General features: G+C 36.9%; 2 protein-coding genes across 5 annotated transcripts in view; one reads left to right on the forward strand and one right to left on the reverse strand.

Annotated features, from left to right (window-relative positions):
- Positions 1-20,550, forward strand: part of PPP1R13B (protein phosphatase 1 regulatory subunit 13B) — a 326,672-nt gene that overhangs the window by 164,771 nt on the left and 141,351 nt on the right. The gene's annotated exons all lie outside the window — the stretch shown is intronic.
- Positions 1-20,550, reverse strand: part of TDRD9 (tudor domain containing 9) — a 75,892-nt gene that overhangs the window by 6,593 nt on the left and 48,749 nt on the right. For 3 of the 4 annotated variants that reach the window (XR_009728918.1, XM_061376282.1, XM_061376281.1), the window contains 17 exons: positions 20,114-20,276; positions 19,967-20,030; positions 19,373-19,436; positions 16,808-16,852; positions 16,300-16,353; positions 15,719-15,835; positions 14,645-14,752; positions 12,074-12,174; positions 11,144-11,317; positions 9,784-9,895; positions 7,572-7,784; positions 5,069-5,158; positions 2,787-3,047; positions 2,193-2,339; positions 1,052-1,122; positions 562-671; positions 300-396 (listed from right to left, as the gene is read on the reverse strand). Coding sequence is in view for 3 of the 4 variants with exons in the window: in XM_061376282.1 (XP_061232266.1) it covers positions 300-396; positions 562-671; positions 1,052-1,122; positions 2,193-2,339; positions 2,787-3,047; positions 5,069-5,158; positions 7,572-7,784; positions 9,784-9,895; positions 11,144-11,317; positions 12,074-12,174; positions 14,645-14,752; positions 15,719-15,835; positions 16,300-16,353; positions 16,808-16,852; positions 19,373-19,436; positions 19,967-20,030; positions 20,114-20,276 (1,991 nt within the window). In the remaining variant the exon portion in view is untranslated. Of the gene's footprint in view, positions 1-299; positions 397-561; positions 672-1,051; positions 1,123-2,192; positions 2,340-2,782; positions 3,048-5,068; positions 5,159-7,571; positions 7,785-9,783; positions 9,896-11,143; positions 11,318-12,073; positions 12,175-14,644; positions 14,753-15,718; positions 15,836-16,299; positions 16,354-16,807; positions 16,853-19,372; positions 19,437-19,966; positions 20,031-20,113; positions 20,277-20,550 lie in introns of all 4 variants that reach the window. The other variant, XM_061376283.1, reaches the window with a different exon arrangement.

Below are 20,550 nucleotides of genomic sequence, written 5' to 3' on the forward strand. Positions count from 1 at the left end.
TCCTCACGTTGGTTTAAAACTTGCCCAGTTCTACAGCACATCTTCCCAGGCTTCCAGCACAATTGTCAGGAACTGTATTGCCTTACTGTGGGAGTAGAGCCTGCAGCACCAATTCCTAAGTATATGGAACAAATTATCTTAGCTACAAACTATACTGAAACTGATAAAATATACAAGAATTACAGGAACAAGAAATGCTAAAAGCAGGGGAAAAAAAAAAAGTCACCAATTTCTGAGGGATCCTAAAAAACCAAAACAATACCCAAACACATGCACCCCTTTCTAAAATGCATTAATACCTTAGTTCTATAGCAGGAGCAAACAGCATACTGAGGAGCGGAAGCAGGCCAGGAATAGGAGGCATCAAAGATGTTTCTTCTAAAATCACAGCAGATCCTGTCACACACATAGGACCAAAAAAAAAAAAAAGGAAAATCTCTATGGAGTATCTGAGTATCTAATGAAAATGAAACCTCAAAAGGATGTAACATTTCCTCATAGGACTATTCCCATAAAACCAAAGTCTGGAGAAACAGTCCAAACACTTTTATTAAGCATTACCAGTTGCATTTGCTGATACAGAAGCAGAAACCAACAACTGCTGAAAGGTTTCTTCTGAAGCATCATGGAGAACAACAGAGTTTATGCTTTGCTTTTGTATAAGAATTTTTCTGGAAGGAAATAAAATATTTTCAACATTAAAAAAACTGAATCAAAAACCAAACCCCATATAGACACATTAAAAAACAGTATTATTTTAAATTCACAGTCCAACCTCAATGGTTAGAAGTTACCTGAATACCATTTAATAGATTTATATGATTAATAAATAATCTCTTTGTAAGGCATTAAAGCACCTAATAAAAATATCCTTAAATTCTTACATAGTGAGTGTGCATATGAATGCAACTTAATACTGACTACTTCAGTCCTTTCAAAGAATAAAAATTCTGTGAAAATCTGTTAAGAGTAACTAGGATGGTTTTTGCGTATATATTTAATATTATATCTGAGAATGTGCTTATACTTCACAGTGAAAGTCTTCCCATACCTGAACTGGGATACTCTTGTCATACTGTAACATTTCAGCTCATAGGGACTGAATGGGCCAAAAACTGCTACCTTCAAAAGAAAGAGAGCAAATGATATCCTAGTTAGCCAGCACCTGGATCTCCCCAAATCAAAATACTCTATAAATAAAATCCAAAACACATTTCAGCATATACTAAGTAACACTGAATTGATGAATTGATAAATTGATAAACAGCATTTTCATTTCACCCATCTAGAGCATTTGCTTGTTGAAGTACTTCAACAAAAATAATGTATTTTTCACAGGTGTCAGGGATTCACAATTTCCATCTGGCTTAAAAAGCACAAGTTCATACTTCACAGAGCACCTAATAAAATCAGGTCACATTTTTGTTTACATGAGCAGTCTTTAATCATGACAAATCTCTCACTTTCATAAAGTGAGCAGTTAAACAGGATTACTCCTCTGGGTAAACTGAGCACGAAGAGACACTTGAAAACCTGAAATATTGTTGGGTCTGAAATGTGAACAGAAATACAATACAGATGAGGGCTTAACTTGTAATCAGAATGCAGAGTAGGACACAGATTTTCATGTTTTATATTCCAGGTTAGTAGTGACTAAGTATCTCAAAGTAAGCAAGCAAAGATAAATTCTGAGTTTGGGTTACTGGAGTGTTCACTGCATTACCTATCCTAGCAGCTTACCTATCACTAGCTGAGGAAGAACAAAACATTGTTTACAGTAAAAATCATGTTTAAAATTTTTCTGGAAAAACAAAACAAAAAACCCCCCAAACCAGTAGCATTGTAACCTTGCTTTCTGCTGTAGCTTGTATCGTGAAGACTACCAGAGGTGGAAACACTGTGTTCTATTTTTTTTTTATCTTCATTCTACAGCGGTTCAAAGTGCTGCCTTAGAATGTGTTAGAAGAGCTGGTTCACTTAGCTCTTAGGCAAAGCTTCAAAACTTTCTTAGAAGTTCCAAAAAGCTAGTTTCAATGGTTCTCATTAACAGCTTTCTACCAACGGAAAATAGAATACACTATAAAAGGCATCAGATGTGGTTGGGTGTTAAAGATACTTTCAGTCTTCATCTCCATTCTAACACTAAGAAGTAGGGTCACAAAATGACATACCAAAACCACCACCCAAGTTACCTTATGGCTTGGCACATTAGATTTATGTTCAGAAAAGCAGTTTAACAATCTTTCAAGGAGATGCTTTTCTTCCTTTCTTGAAGATACAGACATTTTCTCTTCTTTTACTTGGTCCAAAAATAATTCCCTGAGCAAACTATGGCTTTGCTACATAACAATGGAAAAGTATTAAATCGTGAAATGGCTACATTTTTCATATATTCTATTAAAAAGACCCTACACAAAGCACATACAAACTCACAAACAAATACAAAACCCAAGGTTCTCATTACATTTTAGAGTATATAAAATATAAAAATGGGAGACAGTTAAAACTATGAGACATACATTTTTTCAAAGTTTAAAAAAAACAGTGGAACAGTTGAGGTGCAATTATCTCTTGGGAAACATCTCTCAAAAGATGTCTCAAAGCACCAATGCTTTTAGCCAACAAATTAATACAAATTGTGAACACACATATGTTGTCCTATTCAAGTATTAATCTTCCCTAATCCCATGACATTAGTCAAGACTTCAACTTAATTTTTCAGCACTAAGCCTGAGCTGAAGTGTATTAGTATAAAAAAAGTAGAAGGAGCTTTACTCAATACATACTTGTGATTCATATGATTCTTCTGCTAGTTCAGCATAACATTCTTCAATAAGCACATCTCGAACATTCACAAACTCTTGGTACCCCTCACCACAGAAAACATCTACGTGCAGAACACTATGCACAAGTGAATACACCTTCACAAAAATTGCACAGCCATTTACTAGTGAGGCAAATCTTTGGTTAGCACTGTAACTCCACTGTTCCCCACACACAAGAGATTTTGCAGAAGGGCGCATCTTGCATATCTTGAATTCTAAAGCCTAGAACAAAAAAATGGAAAACAACACTTACCTGAGTAGAAATCAGCACAAAAATATTTTTTCCCCAAGCTGTTTGAATTAGTAATTATAAATTACTTTGTAATTATTGCAGTGGCTTATGTTAATTACTAAGACAGCTGTAAAGTTACTGGCATTATTCCTATTCCATCATTGCCAACACAGCTACACATTACATCTCATACGACTTCAATATTGTACATAGTTACTAATGAAACAAAGCTAACAGAGCATAAATAGAAGGTAATTTGGTATTAATTCACCATCCACATTAAAATCTAGGGTGGAGAGATGTCTTCTCTGTATAATCCAGAGTTCTTTTCAACTATGGTAACAGAAAAAGACCACTGCAGCCATTCTGTTCCTGGCAAGCAAGAGTAAGCTCACATTTAACCCATTCCCCCAACGACTATCTGTAATTATGTCTTCAAATGAATTTTACAAAACCACTGTTTTTTTTTCCTAGCTAGTCATTAAAACCAGTCATTAAAAGATTAGGCCTGAAGCACAAACACACTTCCCTTTAATGCCTCTGAAGAAAACACAAAGAAAGGATGCTTCCTGCCAAAACAAATTCTTATGTTTTGAAATCAATTATAAAAAAAAGCCCCAACAAATAAAATGAGGCCTGCTAAGATCTAGTACTAAGAAGAGATATAGAAAACTAGAGAACTGTAAAACTACACTTCTACTCATTAATTTATCTTTTCATCATTAAATGCTTCAGAAAAAATTACTATGACACACCTGTTTCAGTTCACTAAATGAGGACTGAAAAGCTGAATTTCACTTGAATTCTAGTTATCTGATTTGGAAATATAGCTTAAGAGAATTACTTTTCTTAAAAATCAGGTATAAAGTCCCTCAGGTCTATGTTACGTATCAGTATTTAATTATCAAAAGGGTTCTGTCTGAAAAGATCCAAGTAAAGGCAGTAGTTCCAACGAATATCAAAGCAGCACAAAACCAGAGACTTGTAGCCTTGTGAAATTTGAATCAGGCACCTCCTATGTATTTGTCCTGTAACTAATAGTGTAGCAGAGCAGAAGCCTCGATGGAGCAAAAATACTTTGCACATTAACTGTACAGTAGACTCATGCCACGCGGACAAGGAGAGATGCTATGCTGACACTTACCTGTAGTAGCAGCAGCTAGGTTTAAGCAGAGAACAAAAGGTCAAACTAGTTGTGGATAGTTTGTCCTCTGGGCTGTTTTCTAGGCTGTATAAATTTCTGCCATTTGCTCAGAACGTCTTTAGATTAAAGCTAAGCTGATCTACTGCTCAGCCTGTTACTCCTGAGCTTTTCATATAAACAGGTAATAGAGGAACTAGAACAACATTCTCCTTCCAGGGTGTTCTACTTCTCATAGAACTGACTGACAGCAAAGAAACATAACCAAAAGCAACAAGCTGCCCAGGGAGGTTGTGGAATCTCCTTCTTTGGAGACATTCAAAACCCGCCTGGACACGTTCCTGTGTAACCTTATCTAGGTGTTCCTGCTCCGGCAGGGGGATTGGACTAGATGATCTTTTGAGGTCCCTTCCAATCTCTAACATACTGTGATACTGTGAAGCAGCAAAAGGCAGCTATTAGAGCTATTTCCTCTTTGCTTCCACTCTCTCTGTGACTAGAGATGGCAGAGAGATCCCAGAATGTTGTCTCCACAGAGAAAGGCCTAGTTCAACCGTTCAGTTAAAAAAAAATACAATGTTTTTTACATCCAGTCAGGCAGCAAGTTCAGGCTTCTCTCCCACTCACCTCCCCAGCAAGTGTTAAACAATTAAATACAATGCAATTTAGTTACACAAGAATTACTGCTCTGTGCATGGTCACTTCTGGAAAACATTTATTCTATTAGTGAAGGTGATTTGTAGGTGCTTCCATTACCAAAATACGTATTACCTTATTATTATTCTGAAAAGCATTATGATTTGAAGTACACTTCTGTTTCCCAGATCAGACATGAAACTGTTAAGCAGCAGCAAATAGTATCACCCCTACCTGGAATGGAAGCTCTTGAAGAGAGCTTGGAATCTTTTTTAATTTCTTTAAAGGCACTTTTGATCTATTGCCATAATCCACAAAGAACACCTGGAAAAAGAACGGAGAACATATGCAGAGATTCCACATTAGAAGTGTTACTTTCAGTGGCGAGAAAACTAACAACCTTAATTACAGTACAAGTCTTATCAGATGAAATGGAAGCAAATTCAGAGTTTGGAAAACATGCAAGGGAAGTCATGTTAAAAATAATACACCAAATCTTACCATGTCTATTATTTGATTCCTTGACTTAAACATCCACTGTAATTTAAGTCATCTGCTAAATCTAGAAAAGGCAAATTCTCAAAGGCTCTCTCTCTCTCCACAATTAGATCTGTACAACCTTACTTCTTAACAGTGAATGATATTACCCAATAACTGCTTTTAGATAAGCAAATACTAACACTGATCTGGTGACCTGTTTATAAATGCAAAAGAGAAAGCGATGAGATTAGCACTGTTGTTCACTAGTTTTTTGTAACTTCAAAGAGATGCCCTTGGGTGACATGGTTAGCATGAAGTGCCCCTGCCCATGGCAGGGGGGTTGGAACTAGATGATCTTAAAAGTCCTTTCCAACCCTAACTATTCCATGATCTATGATCTATGACAATCTCTTTAGTATTAACTTTGTAGAGATGACACCCAGCTATGTTAAGAAATCAAGAAATTCAAAGAAGGAATGGGAGGTGCAAAGCGCAATACTGCAATCAATCAATCAATCAATAAATAAATAAATAAATGTCTGTGCCTAAGTGCTGAAAATAAAAGTACTGCCCTGAAAAATGAATATCAATCCAGAGCTGTGGCACAAGTTTCCATTACTGGCATTGGAATACAAATTCAGAATACTCTTAATAAATTTGCTGATGATCAAGAACTAAGCAATATGAACATTGATACAGAAAAGATCACATTTAGTGGATCTGAGATTTCAACATGAATGGAAAAAACCAAATGGTATGAAAGACAAGCTCATATTTGGAGTTCTTAACAATTTCTGCTATGAACTTTGTTATTATTTATAAATTCTAATTAGTTGGATATTACCAAGATGATAAGATGACAAGAGGGGTCCATACAAAAAAAGCTATGGAAAGGCATATGTGGCATGTACCATATGAAATATTTTTTGAATGCAGAGGAGAAACACTGAGTTGGAAGAGGAATACTATCAGAACTGTATAAATAAAGGCAGAACTATATGTACAGTGGCATGCATAATTCTGCTTCAGAAAACTGAGGTCAAAAGGAAAAAAGAGGAGTGAGAAGGAGACCAGGTGAAAAAAAAAAGTCAGTGCAGTATGTGAGAAGAGTGCAGCTTGCTTCAATTAGCAAAACAAAGTCCAGGAAGAAAAAGATAGATAGGTAACTGGAGGGGAGAGGAAAGAGGAGTTAAAAAAGAAAACCTGTGTAAACCAGGGGGAGAAACACTGGCAGAACAACCTTAGACAATCTGGCCATGAATGACTGAAAACGAGCAATACAGCAGGGTCAAGAAACTTCCAGATGGATTTCAATATATTTATAAAGAGGAAATGATGGGGCTGCTGCCAGCAACGTAGCACTGGACTCTGACATAGCCATTTCTCACTATGTTTTCAAGTTACTGGAGGTTTTAGTCTTTATTTTGGTTTGCTCCACTTCAGCACACAAAATAACTCAACTGTATCAACAACAACCTCTGAATTTAATACTAAAATACCACTGTGTTCTTGAAAAAACCCTAGTTCACCTATTCTGACATCATTCTGTTACAGTTTTTAGTTCTACAGATTTCCTTACTGGAACAGTTATAATCATAGAATAGTTAGGGTTGGAAAGGACCTTAAGATCATCTAGTTCCAACACCCCTGCCATGGGCAGGGACACCTCACTCTAAGCCATATCACCCAAGGCTCTGTCCAACCTGGCCTTGAACACAACCAGGGATGGAGCATTCACAACTTCTTTGAGCAACCCATTCCAGTGCCTCACCACCCTTACAGTAAAGAACTTCTTCCTTATATCCAATCTAAACTTCCCCTGTTTAAGTTTTAACCCATTACCCCTTGTCCTGTCACTACAGTCCCTAATGAAGAGTCCATCCCCAGCATCCTTATAGGCCCCCTTCAGATACTGGAAGGCTGCTTTGAGGTCTCCACGCAGCCTTCTCTTCTCCAGCCTGAAGAGCCCCAACTCTCTCAACCTATCTTCATACGGGAGGTGCTCCAGTCCCCTGATCAGCCTCATGGGCCTCCTCTGGACTCGTTCCTCATTACTGGTCTCAGCTGGACATTGAGCCACTGACCGCAACTCTTTGTGTGCGGCCATCCAGCCAGTTCTTTATCCACCAAGTGGTCCATCTATCAAACTGATGTCTCTCCAATTTCATCAGGAACATTTTTCTTGCTTAAAAAAAAAGCATAACTCCAAGACTGTTAACCCAATTACATGCTACCAATTTAATATAACATACTGTACCTCAGCAAAATCTCCACAAACATACAGAATACGAGCTCTACAATATCCTCCATCTTCCAGATGAGTGAATGGTGCCAGACAAACCATCTCTGGATGTGGAGACACTGGCAAATCCATCAGGTTCTGGTAGTTAATTTCAGCAGTTAGAGCCTCAAGTACAGTTCTGTTTTTTTCATCTGTCCTGTAACCCCAAAAGTGTCCAACTTCTACTATCTGAAAGTACAAAAAAAAAAAAAACAACAAAAGATTTCATATTGTTATTCTACATCAAATACAAAACACATCTGAGCAAAACACTTGAAAGCACTCCTACTCCTGACATGCACATAGAACAGTTCTCACACTGCAATAATAGTGGAGCATTTCTCTCATTAGATTTTTAAATGTTTAATTGATGTGCAATTTCCTCTAAATACACCCCAATATAAACATTATTAAAGTACAGAAAATTTAGAAAAGCTTGCTTCTACTTTTCTAAATGAAATTAACACAGAAAACAATGTATACAGCTGACTAGCCAGATACATACACATACGGTGGACTTCTCTTATTAGTGAAAGAATACCAGTTAGCTGCACCTATTAGCAAATGAGCATTGTTACTGTTATGATCCACCATCTCTTAGGAGACTGAAAAGAACACACCACTACTGAAATAAACCTGAATAAAATGAGCCATCTTTACAAATGGCTTACTGAACTCCTATACCATTTCTGATATTCTAACAAATGCTTGCGATAAAGAAGAATCTTTATTTTCAATATACGTGACCATTAAAGCTGATGTATTAATAACACAAGTAACACAAATAGCTAAATGGTTAGAATATGTCTGACCAAACAACAGACATGTCTGATCCAACACTTACATGAATAAAATGAGGAAAGTGCTCTTTTCTGCACTTGCAAACCATGCCACTAGTATCAAGAGCTGTTTTAATACTTCAGCCTGTAATTCCAGTGGTTTGGATTGTTTTTATTATTGTTTTTATTTCAGCAGCATATATACTGTTTGTATTACTCTGTTTGTTTGGAAGATAGTTAACACGAGAGGTAAAATTTCTCAGCTTCAGAACCCACACATATTATATACACACACAATTTTCCCCTAACACACTTTTTTTGCATGCAACATTTTTCCTGAATAAGCATGCGGTACCATTAACTTATCTCAGTCCTCTCATCTACAGTTTCTCATTAAAACTGCCAATTAATAACAACCACGTAAATGGCCCAAATACCTACTAATTCTCATTTCTACAATGTAAACAAATATTTCCCCCCTTCCCATTAATTTTCTTTACATTTACATTTACTTCCAGCTAACATTTACTGCCAGTAAATCTCACAGATTTTGTCAAGCACAAGTAAATTCCAGTGTTTGAAATTTATGTGTGACATATAGAATCATAGAATAGTTAGGGTTGGAAAGGACCTTAAGATCATCAAGTTCCAACCTCCCTGCCATGGGCAGGGACACGTTGCTCTAAACCATATTACCCAAGGCCTCGTCCAACCTAGCCTTGAACACTACCAGGGATGAAGCATTCACAACCTCTTGGGCAACCTATTCCAGTGCCTCACTACCCTAAGAGGAAAGAATTTCCTCCTTATATCCAATCTAAACTTCCCCTGTTTAAGTTTTAACCCATTACCCCTTGTCCTACCACTACAGTCCCTAACAAAGAGAACCTCCCCAGCATCCCTATAGGCCCCCTTCAGATACTGGAAGGCTGCTATGAGATCTCCACGCAGCCTTCTCTTCTCCAGGCTGAACAGTCCCAACTTTCTCAGCCTATCTTCATACGGGAGGTGCTCCAGTCCCCTGATCATTCTTGTGGCCCTCCTCTGGACTTGTTCCAACAGTTCCATGTCCTTTTTATGTTGAGGACACCAGAATTGCACACAATACTCCAAGTGAGGTCTCACAAGAGCAGAATAAAGGGGCAGGATCACCTCCTTCGGCCTGCTGGTCACACTCCTTTTGATGCAGCCCAGGATACAGTTGGCAATGAGCATTATGAGCATTGTTTAACAAAGAACTACTGAAAACCAGACCAAGAATATTCCCCATGTGTCCTAAGGATACCGCTATGGTAAAAAAATTATTAGCACCCATTCTTTTCATTAAAGATTATCAGATATTAATCTCTTCAAAGTTAATAGGTAACAACTATTAGATATTCCTTACTTCAGATGTAGAACATTCCTACCTCTGTTATCCTGATGGACAGAAGACTATTTGGGATCATCTTTAACTGTTGTAAAGCACCAAATGAAATTTCCACAGGCTCCACACTCTGCTTCTGACAGTCCACAGTTACTCTAAAAAGTTAATGGAATAATGATGCTAAATACTTCACAAGCAAAACCTCAAGAGTCCTATTCTTTTGCTTTCATTTACTTCCCAAGGTGTCCCTAGGGCACATTTATGTACTTAACTTTTAGTCAGTAATATATGAATTCTATTAGACTGCAAAATGGCCACGCAGAACCAAAATACTACAGCATAACTTAATGCCATTATAATAAAGGAAAGGAAGATACATACCAAGACACAACTGTGCCATCAATCTGTTAGAAATCCAAAGAATTAAGGTTAAATAGTGAGGCATGCCTCCTAACCTTAAGTTTCAAAAAAAACAAGAGTACAAAAACCAGCACAAAGATAAATTCATAAAATTATTTTTATATATCATATTCCTTTTATTTGACAAAAGTTAAGAACTCTAAAACTAGCCTTTTAGCCTAGGAGACTTCACAAGTCCCTCAAGAATTAATTTCCACAAAGATTTTAAGTGCTGTTTTGGGCACAGTCAAACTGCTAAAATATTTTATTAAACATTAAGTACAGTCAACTGCAGCTGAACTATTCACCTGCACTTTAGCATTTCTAGTTCATTCTGGCCTTCCTATTTTAGTTAAATTTCTTGAGAATACTAAAATGCCTCCAGGTCAAGCAGAAGCTAGGCAGATTACCACTTTAACGAGTGGTTTGTATGACCTGAAGCTCAGAATCACAGACAGCATATAGCAACAATGAAAACCACATACCAGAATTTTTAACAAAAGCAGGCGTGGGCCAGAAAGACTCACTACGCTGCATTCCTAGTTAGTATTTTCTATTATGCCTCCCCACCTTACGCTATTACACTTCTCCCCAGTTTCTACTGTTATACTCCTCCTCCCTCACTTTTATGTCACTAAATGCCACTCCTTATTTGCTTTGGTTCTAACAATCCCCACACTGTCTACAGCATGAAGAAAAATTACTGTGTACATCCATCTTTCTATATGCCAAGGGCAAATGCACTAAAAACTTTAAAACAAAGAAAGATAGCCTATACTTCGTGTTCTCTTCAACAGTAAACCCCTTTTACCTATAAAGAAACATGCAAGACAAGTATGTTACTTCTAGTCCTGCAAAAACATGTTGCTTATGCAAAGTTTACACACATGCTTTTTGAACCTAACATATCTTCCTTGGTGACACTCCCATGGAAATCCCCACTGATTCCAGCAAACCTCATTTCAACACAAAGAAATGTGTTTTTCCGTATGCTATAAAATTACCTTAGAGATTCCACACTCAGAGTTGTCACTCCTTGCAATTGCTTTTCAATATCATTTAGATGATAAGCATTCAGCAAAAGAGGAATTTTCAGCTGTGACATCTTGAGTGACAGGTACACTGCAGGAAGAATCTTAAAGCCCTCCATCGGGTTACGGGAGAACTCCACAAAAGCCCTATTCAAAAAAAACCCAAAACACAAGAAAACAGAACAAAAGCCCCACCAAGTAAAATTGCAATTAATACTTGATGAGGAATCAAAACACAACAAAAATCCCAAAAAAGCTGTCATTTCCTCTCCCTGTCTTTATCTCAGCAGGTCAGTGAACAGTAAAAAGTAGGTTCTTCAAAAGCTTTGCCTATTGCTCTTACAAACCTTAATACTTATCATGATGGTTGTAAGAAAATCTTTCTAACATTCTCACAAGCCCATACCAAATTTACTGAGCATATTTAATAGAAATAGAAAGGATGTGGAAATTTATGTAAGGAAAGACTGGAAAAGGCCTAAGGAGGATTACATTACTTCAGCTTTGAACAGCTGTAGTCCAAAGTTAGTCAGATGATTAGCTGAGCCAGTTGCATGCATTTGTGCAAAGCCACCTGACTGTACAAACAAGCTAAATTCAGTATACAAGTTAGAAATACAGACCGATCAGCTGTAGTTAAAGTCCACTCTTAAGACCACAGAAGAGACAAAACAGAAGGCAGTCTCTAAATCAGCTAGTTTACCTAATGTTATTCCAATTAATGTATTCAGGCTTCAAACCCACCTTTCTTACTGTAGCCAATGCATTAAAAATAAACTACTGATTCTTAAGAGAGAAAAATAAACTGATTTGTCAGTGCACCACTGGAAAAAGAAAAGTGATTACCAGATTCATAACTGAGAACATGAGAAAGGCAGGATACTTAAAGTATTTTATACTTACTTTGATCCATCATAGGCAATAGATTTTACCTGCCCACACTGTCTAAACAGTGACTGCAACTGTTTATGGTATAGATATCCATAGGGAGGAATATTCCTCAGCTGTTAAGAAAAAGTAATTAAATTTGGATACATTCATATATTTTAAAGCACTAAATTCAGTAATTAGCTTTGACCTTCACTTAAGCTGTGATAAGTGATGTACAATCTAAGTCCCAAATCAAAAAAATGCTATATACATTAAATTTTGAAGATCTCAACAGAAAATAATACTGGAGTTTTGCTGCTAAAGCTGCCCTAACAGCCAGTGGATGAATATTTTAACTATAAACAAAGCACCTTCATGTGTAGTTCCTTACATTTTTTTGATAATTTTTCCTAGAAGCTGTTTAGTATTCCCCTTTTTGCTTGTAATAGAAAAGCAATGGAATGCTATGCTCCTTGTCCACCACTGGGAACTACAACCTAGGCATAGCCTGGGCGTAGCCGGGGCAACCGGAGGAACTACAGCCCTGCACATCCTGACATAACTACCACATACTGAATTACTGACATAGGGTAGGACAGCTCATCCAACTGGAGAGTGCTTAAGGATGGTTAGATGCTTCTTAGGGATGACAGTCAAAGAGCAACCTCCTGGTCTTCCCCATGTGGAGGAGTAGCTCAAATGTAAGATGGTCTTACATGGAGCAGATAATGGAACAACCCATACCTTGTGGGTCAGGATAAGAGGTCAGTAAGGATAACAGTGAGGTAGGAATTCGTAGCAAACATCCGTCAGGATGAAGCAGATAATTTTTAGACAACATGCACAGATCTCCAGATCATGGACCTTGCATCTTCGAGAGAGAAAGTGCCCTGATAACCTGCTAAAAGGGCAGGACACAAGCTCCTAGATTTCTGAAGGGTATAGCTTCTTAAAAGAGGTCATGAGCCAAACAGGGATCTGCTGTTGGTGAACAATGCAGAATTTGTTACAGAAGCCAGCAGCAGCAGCAGCAACTGGCAGGTGGGAACCCATGGGAAGTTGCAGAATCCCCATCCTCAGAGCTCCTTCCAAACGTAAGTGGATGAAGGCCTAAGCAACATGGTCTGAACTCACTGTTAATTCTGCTTTGATCATATCACTAGATAGCTAGCTGACTTCATGAGGTCTCTTCCAAACTTAATTATTAAAAGATTCTGTTATTCTTGGATTTTAACCCTTAAGAAACTACACACTGATGAATTTCCTTGAGTTGCAACACCCTTCCAAAGGCATTTTGTTAAGAGTAACATTCTACTTAAATATATTGGATTGTGCAGTGTTAAGTATACTGAATTCTATAGGTGGTATACAGTTAAGTATAATGGATTATGACTTTAACATGTATTACCAAGGCAACAAGACAGTTGTGCATTTTACAAATTCCATGAGCTAAACTAACCTGGAAACTAACTCTACAAATCAACAGAAAAGCTTCCTCCTACTTTAACACCTGTCTCGGTCAGGAGGCAGAGAACCAACTTAAGTGCATGAGCAGTTAAAAGCAAACGAAGGCTGTAGTTTCACAGCTATTAATAAGTGACTGTAGCCAGATATCCATTTCTCTATCTTCTTCTTGCTCAGTCATGTCTCACAGGAAATCTTGCTTTAATACAGAATCACAGAACGCCTAACTAGCAAGTTCAAGATTCTGGACTTTGAATTATTTTTTTCAGGGGCTACAGAACAGCCTGCTCTTCTCTTTTGTTGTTACCATTTTAGACAGGAAAGAATGGATACTTTTTGGAAAAATCTTCATGTGCCTTTAAGTTAGAGTACTAAGATCAGTTGCTGGTCAAAAACACAGTCTAGGTCAAACTGCAGAAACAAACAATCTCAAGGAAAGGTGATTTAGAGCGAACAGAACAGGAGGAATAATTGCCTTTTACATCTTCGGCACACACACTGAGGAGGATCATATGGCTACAAGAAGAATCTATCAGACTGAGAGCTTGAGGAACTTGCAGCACTTGTGCCCAAGATCATTTACACTGATGAAGACATAGCAGCTACTTTTTCCATCTTCAAGATGATCTCCTCCTATCAACTGCTTGTTAAAGAGTTATGTGCATTAAAAGTAAATAGCTCCTTATATCTAGCATTTTAATCTTAACCAATGTTGCTATGGCAAAACTGATCATGTCTTCATTCCACAAAACTGAATACAGTCTGATATTTTGTTTCAATATCCTTAAATTGTATGTTAAAAACTTTAAAGACATAAATGTGTTTGTGTGCAGATACTGGCATGACAGTCAATAAATCTTGTATTAGTTCAAATCTTGTATTAGTTTTATGAAAGTTGTTTGCCTGCACAAGACTAGCAATCAAATGCATAGAGGCAGTTCTCAGTAGGAATTCTTCTAAAATTGCCCACCCACACAATGTTTATTAGATTGAAAGAAATGGAGATGGGAGAGAAGACAACTTACACAGTGAGGATCAGAGTAGATAATTATGTTTTTGCCCAAGACAGAGCAAGAGTTGAAATCACCACTGAAACACTACACATTTTTACTACTTACGTCATTCACCTTCTTCACGTACCATTACAGTAGTTTTTGGATCTTTGCCAGCAAGGTCTCTCACAGCACTTTCTTCATTACATTTTCCAAAAGTAAAGTAGTTTGGATAGAAAGCACCAGCTATCACAACCTGACATCAAGATAATATTTTGGAAAATGCAGCAGATTACATTCAGTTTCTTGAAAAGAGATAACTAACACCATAAAAAGATACGAGATCTTTGTATGAATTTTTTTTATTTCTCTTTCCAGGAATTACTATAATTGCAGACTATGCATTAATTCATGCAAATCCTTAAAACCACACTTTTCATGAAAAGAGTTCAAGTTCTGCAACGATCTTCTGTAACGTTAATATTTTTGTATGCAAACTTGCTCTATGAAAACTGTAACTGTTAGCCCTGATTTCAAGAAGACCCTCAATTTTAAATGAATTCATGAAAAATCAGCCACATGAAAATGGTTCAGTTTTCATGATACATCTTAGAATACTTAACAATTCAGCTCTGAAAAGTTCACTGCTTATACAGTTAAACCAATTGTCACTGAAATAATAAACAGGCCTGAAAATAAAGTCACTATTACATCAGCCCAAATGAGATAAGAAATGTAATTGGAAATTTGACAAAGTTACAATAGCTGAAAGACATCTAATCCCTTCCCTTCTCCCCCCACTAACCAAGCCAGTGGTGGTCCAAACAGGACACTCCAAACAAATGAAAATGTAATTTTCAGATCTGATAGTCCTTAGATTTCCCCCACAAACATCCTTCTTTAGAGTCTTTTTATGACTTCAACAAATATTAGCTTTAATAAGCAGTTTAATTAATCTCAGTATGACTTGGTTTTATTTTGATAAACTGTCAAAAGTGAAGGGACAGCCAGAGTTCCAATTCAGCATGAATTCTAAACCAGTGAAAGTAATACTAGTTGTCCTCCTAGGCTGTCAAATGAAGTACTTTCTTACCTGCAACAGCAAGATCTACAGACTTTCGAAACATAAGTGTAACACAAGTTCATCAGTACTAGCACATAAAAATCCAGTTACAGATTTTGTAAATAATGGCTCTCCCCTGAACAGCCAATAAAGCATTACCTGCAAAATAAAGCGTTGTTTGTATAAACGTTCCTGATCCACAGCAGATGGTTGAGCATTAACATGCATGTTAAATGCACTGACTCGCTCTTTCAAGTTGTGAAATAACTGTGCCACCTAAAATTGAACACTAAGTTACATATTAACATATCAAAAAACATCCACAAATTAAAATAAAATGTTAGCAAATGTCTAAACTGATCAAACTCTCTTTCCTTTCTAGGTGACTAGTATGCATTTTACCTAATATACTGCTTAGCATCTCTACTTTAGATAGTAATTTCAGAACTATGACAGTTTTCTTGACATCTCTTTATTTAAAGTTGAATTTTGTAGTCACAGAGTATATTACACATATATACACAGAACAAAGTTAGAAAAATAACTGAAAACCTTTTACAAGATGATACACTGATTCTACATTGAAATACTTTTGGGTCTGTATCTTAGGAGGTAAAAGCATGTTAAGAACAGCCTGGACTTCTACACTCAGCTGTAGTTGTGACCACACGTGCTGCATCCTCCATTTAGCAGATAACAATGACTTAGCAGATAAGAATGACTTATCTATTTCATCTCACCTCCCGGACCTTCTTGATATGAATACAATTTGATTGACCCCACTCAAGCTCTTTCTAGAAAAGAAAGTGAAAAATGCTAATATAAAAATTTTTAGAAATTTGTTTTTTTCTGCTGCTAGTAAGCTTTCCCCCATATTCTTCTGTGTAGTCATAAACAACAGTTATATATAGCAATGGAAGAATTTGATTTCATTTCACAGCTTTCTTTCATCCATATCGATCAAGTGTTATGAAACCTATGAAAATATAATTATATGTTTGATTAATAAACTGTACTTTGGTTACCACCAGTGCAGCTGTGGGTAATTTAAATTTTTCACATAAACCCACAAGTCCAACTCCTCTGTGCTGCTACTACAGAGTCTACTTCAAGATGGATACTTCTTCCAAAGAAACAGAACTTTCTCTGGAAATATAACTTTATCATTTATTTTCTGGCCATCGTGGATACTCATTACAACCCAGTCACTAACCTTTAATAGAAAAGAAGAAGTAAAGTTTAACTAACCTTGGGATGTCTCAGCTCCCCTTTTTGACTGCATGCCTGCCATGCCTGGAAAAGAAATGGTGTAGTAATCAGGCATAAACTGTAGTGCTTTGGTAATAATTATTACAAATATTAACATGACATTCAAAACTATGAAGGTTTTTCTGTACCTATACCAAAGAGAATTTTTTTAACACTGATTTAAAAAGCAGAGATTAACACAGATATAAAAACCAGTTGGCCCTTGGGATAACAAAGATTACAAATATTTATCCACAGTAGTATAAGGAATGCTGAATCACAGTGATTCAGGTTGAAGGAGACTTTTTCAGATAAACTGCTGAAACACCCCACACAGCATGGCCAGCTTAGATCAGGTTTTTGAGTATCTCATCTATAAAACCCTGAGTAACCTTGACTGACCTCATGGCTGAATCTGCTCTGAGCAAAAGACTGGACTACAGACCTTCTAAGGTCCTTTCCAACCTTAATTACTTAATTATTTTAGTCTAATATGATGCTTGCCTGGTTGGTTCCTACGCAGATATAAATACTTCTCACTGTTACGAATAATCTTAGTCTATTTTTTGAGGGTGGGTGAGAACTCTGGGTCTTCCTTTGCTCATACGTGAGCGCAAAAAGGAGCATGGCTGCAAAATGTAATCCTAAGAATGCATTACTGCAGGGCTGAAAGTGTGATAGGATTATAAATGTACCACAACACGCTAAAGAACAAGAATTGCTCTAGAAACCTAACTGTTCTGCCTTCAAATCAACTTAGAGGTTATGGCATGCAATACCGCACCCATAGACCAAAAAGGAGTTTAAGCACTGTTGTATGAACTATAACTACACACGCTGCCTCAAACCTGCCATCAGTTCCTGCAATTAAATTAGAAATACAGCATTTGTGTCACTGGGTTTCTGGACATCGCTTAGAGATTCTGGATCAAGGCACGTGCCAAAAGGAGGCCAAGCATGTTACATTCCAAGTCTTCACAGGAGTAAGCTCTGATTTGATATGAAAGAAGTACAGCAGTCACTCAGTAACACAGCAACATGAAACAGCCTATCCACCTGGTTTTCTGAGAGGAGATGGACTGAGCATTAAAGCACATCCAAATATGCATAAGCAGAACAAACTGAATACTTTGATTTGATACTGTAATAAGGCAGGCTACTTCCAGAACCTTTCTTTTCTCCTTGCTTTGGGAAAAAAGTGAACTGTCTGATTTAGATACAGTTCTGATGTGGATGCCTCCCAGAAAACAGGTCTGGAAGAAAAATTAACATGCTTAAAATATCACTGAAAATAATTTCATTATTAGGCAGCAAATCTATGAGAGATCCCTGCAGAATCCATTTCTCCTAGTTTGATAGCAAGCCACCTCCAGCTTACCATCAGCATAGTTGAGCAGCCAGCCTTCATTTGCCTACCTTTACTGAGGCTATCTGATGTCCTAATTTTAAAGAGTGATTTTGACATCCATCACTTCCATACCCAAGCCTTGTGTCAGAAAAATAAACTCCACTTATTTGACATTATTTTTTCTTTTAAAAATTCTATTTAAAAACCTATCTCTTAAATCAGGCTGATTAGCCTTTACTTCCCCAGATTCTCCTCCTTCTACTGCTAAAGCTTTTGAACTTTTTTATATTCACTAAAACCTTTTGCAAGCAAGGGCTCAAAAACTAAATGCAAATGATTCACAGAACTTCAGCTTACTTGGGAAGAAATCTAATCTGAACTGGAAAGTTTGAAAACATGTTATTTCTCTGTTCTTTTGTGATACCCAGGCATTCAATACAAAGCTTTCACATCACTCACACAGACACTGCACAGGAAACCTCTGTTTGAATGTTTGTGCTTATTCTCCAAGACACCATACTGGTTTATAGAAATACCACCTTCAGATTAATAGGACACAAGGGAAATGCAGCATACAACAGTATAAGGTGAATTCAGAAAAGATGATGCTGGAGCCTCAGGATCAGCATGTATATGTAGCATAGGTGCCCATGTCTGTGCTTCATAAAATTTTAACACCAGAGTACAAAAAACAAGTTAGCTTTCACCACCAAAGTTAGAAAAGTCCAACATAAACAAAATTGAATAAATTAAACCTGCAGCTGAAGATTTTGGAGTGTCCAAAAGATTACAGAAACATCAGACAATGCATGATGTAAAACTGGATTCTGACCAGTAAGCTCCTCTGTCAGAAAGCTTTCCCTTGCTCTACCAGCTCTGCTGGTACATGCAGAGACTGACCTCTGTCCATGATATCAGCCTATGAAACAGCCAAGTGTACAGGAAAATCCCATTTAGACAGAATAAAATACTACAAAGTCAAAGCCATGAAGCTTGGAGAAAGGACACTAAACTCATTCTGTACTAGAATTTACCAGTCCAAACTGTCCTCAGTTAAAAGGGAGCTACCAATATCATCATGTCTCTGGCATTTTATTTTTAGTTCTTGTAAGTGATACACCAGAACTGTTATATAGTATGATACAGCCTTCAAAAAGTACCACTAAGTAGCTAGGAATAATGTGAAGTTTTTAACAACTTTAAGCAAGAAGACTTACCTTAAATGCATTCACAATTGCAATGCAGTCACTCTTACTATTCCCAGCAAAAAACAGTTTGTTCCTGGCAATACAAACAAAAAGAATAATCAACAATTATTTTTCAAATACTGAATGTATTTGATGTATAGCTCAGGATGCTAAAACTAGTAACAACTTCTAGGACTTCCAAGAAACAGGTTCAGTACATTTACTGTAATTATTTGTTTTTATTCACATCTCCTTTCTGAAAGTAAACTCTGTAGGCAAGACAATTTAAAAATAAGAAGGAAAAAAAAAGAGAAAAATGAAAAAAGAAAATACTTTTTATTTAACCCCTCTCTCCATTTTAATAGACACCACCACATACATCAGAAAGACAAAGCTCAAAAATCATTACTTGTACTCAGAAAAGAGTAAGTTACCTCTATCATTATAATTAGTTCACATACAAATAGATTTCAGTATCTCGGCTGCCTGGGAAAGCTTCTTTCTACACTGTTGCCACTTTTGACAGAAAATTAGACTCATGACATGAAAAACTGTATTTAGTGTTCAACTTCAGCCTCTGCCCCCAAATGTAGGCTGGAGATTGTAAAGCATCTAAGGTAATACCTGTATCCGTCAACTTGCTGTTGTAAAGGTGATGTAAAAAAGTTCCGCAAAGACAGTGCTGCAGCTACAACAAAACCAAATCAAAATGAAAACCTGCAAACCACTTGTTCTTAGAGAAATGTTCTCACATGTTCTTCTTTCAGTTACCTATAATAATGCATTCTTCTAAGCACCCGAAGGCATGCCCAAGGACTATCAGTTTTCCAAGATGCAGATCCACTGGCAATTGTGCCAATACCCTTCCTAAGAAAGTCAGCTCACCATCATGTGGGTCGTCTTCTGCTTGCACACAGTTCGTAAGTGCTCCCAGCTAGAGAAATTAAAATTTATCCACTTGTAAAAGCTAACAAAGCAAATCTAAGGCCAGTTTGTAAGAAAAGACAAGAAGCAAGCGGCATCAATCAATATCAAAACTGTAATTAAGTTGAAGATCTTAATTTTAAAACCCTAAGATTTTTAAAACAAAGTTTCTACTACACATACTGGATACAAAAGCAAGCTACAAATGATACAAATGTAACTGCTCATGCACTTCAGAAAAGAGAAAGTTCAGTGGATGTTCTACCTCCTAACAACTTTGTAAT

Source organism: Neopsephotus bourkii, unplaced genomic scaffold, assembly GCF_033783945.1.
Source record: "Neopsephotus bourkii isolate Nb327-2 ecotype Australia unplaced genomic scaffold, CSIRO-AGI_Nbou_v1 NB_1707, whole genome shotgun sequence".
NCBI lineage: Eukaryota > Metazoa > Chordata > Aves > Psittaciformes > Psittacidae > Neopsephotus > Neopsephotus bourkii.